The sequence below is a fragment of the Notolabrus celidotus genome, chromosome 10 (assembly GCF_009762535.1).
Source record: "Notolabrus celidotus isolate fNotCel1 chromosome 10, fNotCel1.pri, whole genome shotgun sequence".
Classification (NCBI taxonomy): domain Eukaryota; kingdom Metazoa; phylum Chordata; class Actinopteri; order Labriformes; family Labridae; genus Notolabrus; species Notolabrus celidotus.
Window position 1 is genome coordinate 11,492,956 of NC_048281.1, and position 10,692 is coordinate 11,503,647.

The following is a 10,692-nucleotide window of genomic DNA, read 5'->3' on the forward strand; positions in this document are numbered from 1 at the left end:
TAATACGTAATGCATTTATGTGAAACTGATGTTCATGGGCTCCATAATTTCTGAGGACATCATCAGGCTCAAGACAACTCGAGAACTCGTAGCTTTCAGACAAATTTGTCGTCCGATGTCGTGATTTCGATAAGAGGGGGGCGTTCACATGGTCACTTTTGAATATCACTGATCATCTCTTTACAGAGTCGCCTGACAGTGGTTGGATCCGTCAGGCAGCAGATGAACATGTTGATCTTGATGTTGAAGCAGAAAAACGATCGAGTGTGAGGATAAGAGTAAGACCCAGTAAGATGACTGGGTCTGACTCAGAGCGTCTCTACAGCTCCTGTGGGGTGTTCCCGGTCCACAGGGATCAGGACCTACCAGAAAAGGTCCAAGGAAGGAAAACCAGGGACAGGGTGATGGGAGATCTTGAAACAAAGTTTTTCTTAGTCTTCATCACGCAGCAGGACCGCCGGACAGCTGGAGTCACGTGACCAAGGTTTTCCCGCAGTAATTACTGAATCAAGGATTCTCCTCCTCCTCTCCTCATTCATGTTGTCTTTACGGTCTTCAGTAAATCTCTGACCTGTTGACTCCAGGCCTGGCTGGAGTCAACTTTTTTTTTATCCTGAAAATTAACCGGATGTTTTCATTTTGTTTTGGTGCCTGACTTCCTGTCCCGCTCCGTGTACTCTGTTAAGATTGATGCGTCGGTGCTCCGGCATCTGGCAAAAAATAGAAGTCCTGCGTATCTGTTCTGCAGGACTCCGACCTGCCGGATCAGAGACGCAGCCGGAACGCAACGGAGGGAATCCAGTGGAAGTTAACACTTTGACTAGAATAGAAACCTATCAGATCCGGAGCTGTGACAGATCAGAGAGGGACCGGAGACGAATCCGGCGGAATTTGTCCGTTACTTTTTCTGCTGCTTGTGAGAGAACTTGAGTCGAACAACACAAAAATGAAATGACTTTTTTATTCAGAAAAACAGCTGACTGTTGACAAAAGGCTTACTCAGGTAAACCCACATGGTCTCCGAAGGTTTGTGGATGAACTTCCTCTCATGTCTGACACTTACAGGCCAAGAAAACTGGGGTTCAAATTAAATTAATCACATATAAAAAGAGGGTCTTCAGGTTAAGTGCTCTTCAGTTTGATTTTAATTTCAACGCCGATTATATTCACATTTTTGCTTTAGAGTCAAAGAGCACCTGGCCAATGTGAGGTGTGCTACAGGTGGAGAGCTGCGTTCAGGCGTTGAGGAACTTGGCGTGATGCTTGATATGATCGACATGAAGGAGTAGATGAAGAAGTAGCTGTGGTCATAGCCCTGCAGGGAGAGAGGAAGTTAAGGTCACATGACTTTATAACATGCTGCTTTTTAAATGTTCATATTTCCTTGAGAGCAGGGTTACTGTGAATGTTTGACCACAAGGGGGCATTGTGTCATAACAAACCGTCTCCTCAACACTGGAAAATTAAGTTAATCTGAACAAAGTTTGAAGGTTAGTGAATTCAACTAAATATTGTGCCATTCAGAGGATTTACTTTGAAGACTCAGGGTTTCTATTTGGAAAGGTAAAGAGGAACTGACCGGCTGCAGCCTGAAGACGACAGGGATCTTCTTCTCGGAGCAGACGGCGATCAGGTTGTCGGGCAGCAGCTGGCTGGCCGACAGGAACTGATCGCTTCTGGCCCTGATCAATCAGGATGTCCAGCTGAGGGACCCGAGTACGAAGTCCGCCAACACGGGTGGCATCGTACGCCTGAGGGAAGGAGGAGAGGATGAGGACACAAAGGACGAGGGATATGAGAGTGACACAAGGTAGAGGAGAGGGAGAAGAGGACACAATGAAGGAGAGGAGACACAAAGAGAGGAGAGGAGACAAGAGTAAAGGAGGAAGGAGAGGAGAGGAGACAGAGAGGAAGAGGAGGAGACGAAACAACGGAGAGGAGAGGAGAGAGAGGACGAGGAGAGGACGGAGTGAGAGGAGAGTGAAAGAAAGACATGAGCGTGGAGGGGGGGAGGAGGACAAGAGGAGGAGATATGAGGAGAGGCGACATGAGATGATGAACATGATGAGACAAGAGAGGAGAGGCGAAGAAATAGGAAGAGGTAGAGTGAGGTATAGTACAGGGAGACCTTAAGGGAAGGAGGCAAGAGGAGAGGAGACGAGAGCAGAGGAGAGCAGTGTAGTCATATTTACTCTGCATGGTAACAGTCTCCTCGTATCAGATCTTTTATTTTAACTCATGAGAAAGGAGGAAACTCAAATGACTGGTTTGTAGTGGTGCAACGGATCATCATTGATCCGTGATCCGTACGGATGCCTCTCCACGGTTCGGCACGGACGTGGTCCGCGGATCGGTTGATGAAAAAAGTTGCGCGTGTTCACATGATGAATGCATGTTCAATCCAAACTCGCTCATCAACGCAGCGGTAGTCATGGCAAGTGAAGGAGCAGAGGAACTTGAAAAACCTCCTGCATCTTGTAAGTCACATGTATGGGAGCATTTTGGTTTCCCTGTGAAATACAGCGAATGCTGAATGTGCTTGAGCCACGTTATGAAATTCCGTTGCGCACCCACTAGACCAGAGGCCGTCTATACGTGGCCCCCGAAGTGTTATTCCTTCACTCTGTGTTTTGGTCGGGTCACCCCGTGTTTACTGGGACTTGTCTCCATGTCAACGATACGCAGACAGGCTGTTACTTGGTCACTTAGAGTCCACTGCTGAGAGTGCAATTTTTAACTTTCACTTTCGTTTATGGAGCAGTTTGCATGTTGGCACTTTGCCAGCTGTAGGACCCTAGAATGCACGAAAACAGTGTGTTCACAGTTTAGAGCTCAAAGAAAAGTGGACGATGAAAATCAGCGATTGAAAGAAGAATGGAGTTAAACTTCTGAAGTTCCTCTGCTCCTTCACTTGCCGTTCCATGAAATGCAGTGAATGAGGCAGGGACTGGGCCCACAGATAGAGTGCTTTGCACATGCAGTAATTTTGAGTGAATCTTTTTTTATTTAATGGGCAAAAGTTACAAGTGTTTTACAAAATAAATGGAGGACAAAGTTATATTTGTCCTTGTTTTTTTTTGCTGATCCAAAAAATTATCTGTTCCGTGACTCAAAACCATGATCCGATCTGAACCGTGAGTTTTTTGATCCGTTGCACCCCTACTGGTTTGTATTTTTTTGTTCAGTATAAAAGGCAGATTCTTGAAACAGTCTGAAATAAAGTTTGATTTAATTCAGAGTAAATTTTAAATCCCTGATCTCTCTGTGAGTCTGTTTTCAGCCAACTCATCTCTGAGCCGTGAGAAGGAGGGGGAGGACAGGAGCGTACTGTACAGGATCTGATGATTACAGCTGCACGATGAAGAAGACTGTTATTATGAGGACAGCAGAGCGCGGCGCTCTTACCTCCCACGTGGATCTGTCAGAGCCCAGGTATCCAGAAAATGCCTTCTGTCCCCACGGGACACTGCACCGGGTTGCAGATGGGAGCAAACGCAGACACCGCCTGAAAAGGAACGAGAACTATCATCACTGTATTTATATACGTTTATATTGAAGCGTTCTTTATTTATAACCTCTCCCCGGGTCACATGAGCATACCTTGTATTTCCCAGGGTTCTTCAGGGCACAGATGAGCGCTCCGTGTCCGCCCATGGAGTGCCCGCTGAAAGACATCCTGTCAGGGTCGGTGGGGAAGTTAGCGTTGATCAGTTTTGGGGAGCTGAGGAGGGAAATAATCATTAATTATCTAAAGGTGCAGTATGTGATTTTCAGGGTGACATGAATCAGACGTACCTCTCAGTGACGTATGCGTACGCGGTAGTTTGTCTTCCACGGGTCCCGTCGGTTAGCCCGTTCACGTAGAATCCAGCTCCAGTGCCGAAATCCCAGTTTTCATCCTCGCCTTCAATATTACACCCACCTGATGCATTATGGGAAATGGAGTTAAAGTCACCTGACGGCTTCAGTCACGAACAGATTTAAGCTTTCACTTCTTTCCTGCTCATCCTGCTGATGCAAATTAAACACATTTTACAAACAATAATGTCAAGAACTATTTGACAGCTGTGCGGGAGAATCGTGTGTGTGTGTGTGTGTGTGTGTGTGTGTGTGTGTGTGTGTGTGTGTGTGTGTGTGTGTTCGTACGTGGGCTGGTATCAGGAGCGACGATGATGATGCCGTGCTCTGCAGCAGGGACCTGACTTCCAGCTTTGGTGATGAAGTTCTGCTCCGTGCACGTCAGACCTGCAGAGGAACACACCATGAAAACCTTCACAGATACAAACACAGTTTGAATGCACAAATGAAGTCTTATTTCTCATCATTTGTGCAGATATATCTGACTATAATAACTCTGTTTGTTCCCTGACAGTGATCTCTCTCTCTGATTTAATCTTGTGTCGTGTGTGACAGTTTTAGACGTATTATTTCAGCTGCAGTCCTGACGGTCCCAAACTGAGCGCTATGGAGAAATAAAAATGAGAACATGATTCAAAGTGATAAGCATGCGCAGTTTTATATTTAATACAGTAGTCCTACAACAACTTATTCTGACTAGCTTATTTTAGACTCTGTTTAAGTATGATGTCAGGAAAGAAAATCAATAACTGTCATCAGTATTTTATATATAAAATCATACAGGCAGACAAAATATCCTGCCCGTCTCTCCCCCCTCCCCTCGCAATCAGCTCAGAGCTCCGTGATTGAGCGAGCTGATTGGTCAGTGGGCAGAGTTTTCTACAAACTGATCTCTGATCCAGAACATAACCTGCCCGGAGCAGGTTAGGAGTTCAGCATGACTAACCATGGTGATCTACCAGGGTAAGGAGCGAAACAGCTCCGTAGTTCTGAAAATCCAGGGCTGACCCTGAAGTTACCTCGATAACCGCAAAGCCGGCTTCTTAGTATAGGGGAGAACAGGTTGGTTGTCACACCCGTTATATCTCGCCACCATAGGGCACTGTCTCTCAAATTGGGGTATGGACATTTCCAGAATTAGGATCAGAGCTCACCTACATAGTCTTCTCTGGAGTAAGACAGCTTAACTGGAGGTGAGAGGACTTTTTGTGTTTTTCACTTAAAATTGTACATATTCAGCTCCTCAGTATTTTTCTTCTAGGCTTTTAAATGATGGGTTTATAACAAAACAAGTGTTACCCTTACAAAGTGTGAGGGGAAAGCTATAGTTTAGATTTGTATTAGCTAGCTAACTACTTGTTAGATGGCTGTTAGCCTTGATGCTAGCAAAAAAATCCGGTTGGGGTTGGTCGTCACATTCTCTTTGGGGTTGGTTGTCACATGTAACAACCAACCCCTATGTTGGCTAAATCCTGCATGATGAAATTAGTTGGAGTGCGCAGACCCTACATTTACCATCACTGTAACTCAGACAGTGACTGCATGTAGTCTGATTGAGTAGGCCATCATTGTTAGGCCTATTTGTTTTTATGTTGTTATATAGGCTGGCCTAAAAATGCGTTTCCTGTTCATGTTCCTTGCTCATGTTATGTTAAAATGCATTAAGTTAACTTGTCAGTGCAATTACACTTTCAAATTTAGTTCTGCCTTCTTCCCTTTTTAAAAGATTTTTCCCATTGAAATACCATTGTTACAACCAACCCCATAGTGTGTGACAACCATCCCCGTTATGGGGTTGGTTGTCACAATGTGTCAGAGTGTCTTTGATAGTTAATTGCCTCTTTGTTACAATAAGTTGGAAAATGAGAGGGATACACATTTCAAGCCAACACCTTAAGCTTCAATTTAATGTAGGAATGACTATTGAAAGATGTTTTGATGATGAGCAATCATCAAAACAGTAAAAAGTGTGACAACCAACCCCGTTCTCCCCTACCCCACTGCTCACTCCAGGAGACAGAAACTGGCTTCCTCTTCTCAAAGATGAAATCATCCTGTATCATAAACACGTCTTAAAGATAAGTTTGCTGCTCTCAATGTTTGTTTTTTTAAACTCTTTTTAAACTTTTTCATGTCTCTTTTACCAACATCTCCTGAAGATGTTTCTTAAATTTACTCTTATGAAGGTTTCTAAGAGACGTCTGTCAGATTCATGAACGGTTCACAGCAGAATTGTTCTCACCTGTGTTCTTAAACAGATGAATAACATGTCCTCGTAAGTTTGAAGTTTGTGCTCGATGTTCCTACTTAGCATACATATGCACCCCTTAAATGTCCATATAAGGGCATGACACTGCAGGGCTACATTGAAATCACAATAAGGGCATCACAAAAACTCGAACTTTTTAAGCAAGGGGTAGTTAAGTCCAAACTTTATGCAATGACAAAAAGTAAAATAAATCTGTGCAGGTATCTTTAAACTACTCGTCACTCAGTCCCACAGTGTGAATTCTTTCACCTGAAGTTACGAATTAAAGACCGCCTGTGAGAGTTGAGATTCTCCTACGTCTTCTTCTTGTTGAATCAGAAAATTTTGATGCAAACGTCACCCAAAACACTTAAATTTAAAAAAAGTTATTTGTTCATCTAAAGCTATAAATGTACAGGTTTTGCGAGTCTGCACTGTCGGGTAATTATTTTACTTTCTTGCCCTGATTATGTCAACTAAACTACTGCAGAATATCTGTATTTAAAAGCAGTTAAAATAAGAGGCTTTTGCATGTTTTTGCAGACGTACACACCTTCACGTAGCGGCACTGATGTTGCAAGAGGAAAGTACTGACAGATGGAGATAATAGCAGCCTTTTCTTGTTTACCTTCCTCACATATCACAGCTTCACAGCTTTAACACTCACCTGAGAGCCAGTACATCACAGGACACTTTCCAGTCTCAGCCTTTGGAGGCAGGTAGACGGCAAACTTCATCTTACACTTAAGCTCGGTGCTGCACGGAGGAATCACAAACAGATGTTCATTCAAACCTACACAAAAAGATTCAGCTGTAGACCCAAAGACTCACCTCTCATGCTCGAACACCTTCTGGAAACCACCGGCGCACTTGTTCGAGGACACTTGGGTGAGGGCCATGTTTGATCTGCAAGGAGAGCAGATTATAAATGCTTTAATAAGATATTAAAATAAAGCTGCAGAAGAAGAAAAGCTCATTTAGTGTCAGATTGTGGTCATATAACAGTAATGTGTACACATGTTGTCTCAGGAGCAAAGGTGAAGCATTGCATTGTGGGATTTATGACCAGAAACTTCAGAACTTAAAAGTGTATTTTTAACGCATGCGTGTTGCGCACCAAACCGCTTCATGGAAACTAGCAAAGTTAACTTGGCATCATATCAACTTTCAAACAGCTTCTATAAATAATTAGCTAACTTTAGTTAAATATTATTAACTCAAACAAGATAACCTTCACTTGAACTTTATCAGAACATGTGAGCTGCGGCTTTCTCACCCTGCACTCCTGCTTATCACTGACAGAGCCTTCAAACTAACAGCGTCCACATTACATAATAAATACACTATAACTTCAAAACACCTCTTACAACATGCTTAACACATGCGCCGAACTGTCAATGATTTAGTTCTGCACTGTTATAGAGTTTACGCACAACACAAATCACCTTAATAGAAGTTTTATCAGCGAATGTGTTCTTAAAAAGCAGGATTTTGAATGAAGTCCGGTGCGCCACATTAGGGGGCGTGCATGGATTAGCACTTAAAGTTAGCTCCTGCCTCTTTCGCTGCAAATCACGAGCGTCAGCCGGAAGTTAACTCACTCAGAAACATGTGAAAAAGCAAACAAAGAACACAGAAGCAAAAGATTCAGAGCATACCGAGCTGAATCTCAGTCTTTAACTGGATTTTGTGCTGAACTGGTTTGCTAACTTCCCCCGGTGGTGCAGCGCAGAGCGTCCAGATTCCTACAGCGTCTGAGTGAGCGTGATGACGTCACGGGAGACTCCCCTCTGCCCCATGCTGGACGTTCATCACGTAAGGAGCGCGTTTAACCGCTAGATGGCGACAGTGTTTATTGGAAAGAGACTGCTGTTTTTATTTATTACAGGAAGTTATTTTCCAATTTCACGTCATTTTATTCTCCTTTTGGTGACCTTGTGAATATAACTGAATGATTATTGAAGGAAGATCAATAACAGTGAGTATTAAAGAGAACATCATCTGTCAATATATCCATAGAATAACATAATGGGCTTAAATTTGTCCTCCAGGGATCAAGAAGTCTTCTTTTTTGACAGGCAATGAGTCAAAGCTAATTTAATACCATTCCAAATATTTTTTTATTGCAAGTAATTGGATATTTAAAGCTGGTATATCAGCAAAATATTGTTTTAAATCGTTACTCATGCTCATGGTCCTGCAGGATTCGTCTTTTTTGTTGTCTCAAACTTAGCTAATGCAAAGGTTGAAATTGGGTAGAAGTGGTAGGGATAATTTCATGCAGTTAATTAGGACAGTTTATTTGTGTATGTATCAAAATAAAGAATGTACATTAATGTGACTTGAAGCCTGCAGGGGGACAAGAGAGACTCAAGACTGCAGCTGATACAGCATCATATGTATCGTGCACACACTCACTGTCAATGTGCAATTTAAGACAAAGATGTCCATTTTGAAGAATAAACATGAACCAGCTTCATGTGATGAGATTAAAAGATAGAGAATATGCAAAGCATTTAAAGCAACAGTGGATCATTTTTGTGAAAACACTTCCTCACTTTCAACTCTTCTTTATATGTGCTGTATTATTGCAAAATTGTTATAGTTATAATTTTAACTGCACTGCTTTCATTTGCAAACCTTTGGTATATTGAAACAGTAACTATGAACCAACCATTTTTTATTCTGGATAAACCTATGGTGGCTGAGAGAGGCGGACGATCTGCAACGGCCTGAATGATCATCAGGAGAAATGAGCTACACATTCAGAAATTATGCATCTTTAAAAACATGTGCAAAAGTCCAAAAGAAACATACTGCAAATGAGAAAACGGCTGCAAAGACCTGAAACAGATTCTCAAAGACCAAATTTACAGATGATGCAAAGCAGAAAACACAAAATCATAAATGTAAGAGAGAAAAGCACTTGAAAGCAGAAGCAGGCATGTTTCTTGCATTTGTGTTGGACTTTTGTTTTTAAGGATGCATCGTTTCTGCAGCTCATTTCTCCTAATGAAGATCTTTCAGGCCGTCGTAGATCGTTCCTCTCGGCCGCCGCATAAACCGACCAACTGTATGAGGATCTAAAATTAATCAAACATGCTCCATCTTCTCTCTGCATCAGTGAAATGATGGTTACAAATGAACGCACCATTAATTCATCGTCTGGAGAACTTCTTCTGTGAACGCCGTCCGGACTAAAATACATTCCTCACCCCAGGGCTTCTTGCCATGAAGTCAAAATCTTTAACAAAGTTGGATTAAGTGAGCCATCACCTTCTGCACCCTATGTGACCTCTGATCAGAGACGCAGCCCAGTATGTGTGAAGGAAAGCAGGGAGAAGAGTCTGTCTGTGAGTGTCTGTAAGTGTCCTCTGTTTGCAGGCCTCCTCCTCTCTTCTCTCAGACATCTTCATCCCCCTCTCTGAGTCCATGTAGCAGAGCATGGAGTGATAACATTTATTAATACACACACACACACACACACACACACACACACACACACACACAAACACACACGCAGCACTTTTGTCCTGTCTCTGCAGCTGCTTCCTAAATTAGACCGTTTCAAATCGTCCACCGCCTCTTCGTCCACCCACTCAGAAAAGACAGAGCAGATTAAATCCTCAGAGCATCCTAAGATACCCTCCCTGCTCAGACACCCTCCTCACTCAGATACCCTCCCTGCTCAGATACCCCCCCTGTATAGATAACCTCCTCACTCAGATACCCTCCTTGCTCAGATACCCTCCTCACTCAGATACCCTCCTCACTCAGTTACCCTCCTCCCTCAGACACCATCCCGCTCAGATACCATCCCCGCTAAGATACCCTCCTCGTATAGAAACCGTCCTCGCTCAGATACCCTCCCCGTATAGAAACTGTCCTCACTCAGATACCGTCCCCGCTCAGGTACCCTCCCCATAGAAACCCTCCTCGCTCAGATACCCTCCTCGCTCAGATTCCCCTCCCCGCTCAGATACCCTCCTTGCTCATATAACCCTCATATAGATACCCTCCTCGATCAGATACCCTCTATGCTCAGATACCCTTCCCGTATATATAGATACCCTCCTCGATCAGATACCCTATACGCTCAGATACCCTCCCTGTATAGGTACCTCCCCGCTTAGATACCCCTCCCTGCTCAGATACTCTTCCCTGCTCAGATACCCTTCCCGCTCAGATACCCTTCACACTAAGATACCCTTCCCGCTCAGATACCCTCCTCGTAGAGATAGCCTCCTCGATCAGATACCGTCTACGCTCAGATACCCTCCCTGTATAGATACCCTCCTTGCTAAAATACTCTCCCCGCCCAGATACCCTCCCCGTATAGACACCCTCCTTGATCAGATACCCTCTACGCTTAGATACCCTCCCTGTATAGATAGCCTCCTCGCTCAGATACCCTCTATGCTCAGATACCCTCCCCGCTCAGATACCCTCCTCGCTCAGATACCCTTTTCGCTCAAAAACCTCCTTGCTCAGATACCCTCCCCGCTTAGATACCCTCCCAGCTCAGATACCCTCCCCGCTCAGATACCCTCCTCGCTCAGATACCCTCCCCGTATAGAAACCCTCCC

The 10,692-nt window shown here is 43.8% G+C and overlaps 1 protein-coding gene across 1 annotated transcript; it reads right to left on the reverse strand.

Annotated features, from left to right (window-relative positions):
• Positions 1–943: 943 nt before the first annotated feature.
• esd (esterase D/formylglutathione hydrolase) lies at positions 944–7,758 on the reverse strand. The gene is given in 14 exon segments (XM_034694491.1): positions 944–1,276; positions 1,279–1,315; positions 1,580–1,678; positions 1,680–1,751; positions 3,406–3,462; positions 3,464–3,505; positions 3,601–3,721; positions 3,796–3,816; positions 3,818–3,846; positions 3,849–3,922; positions 4,147–4,245; positions 6,774–6,862; positions 6,938–7,012; positions 7,552–7,758. Coding segments are annotated over 14 exon segments (927 nt in total). The 5' UTR covers positions 7,623–7,758; the 3' UTR covers positions 944–1,235.
• Positions 7,759–10,692: the final 2,934 nt, after the last annotated feature.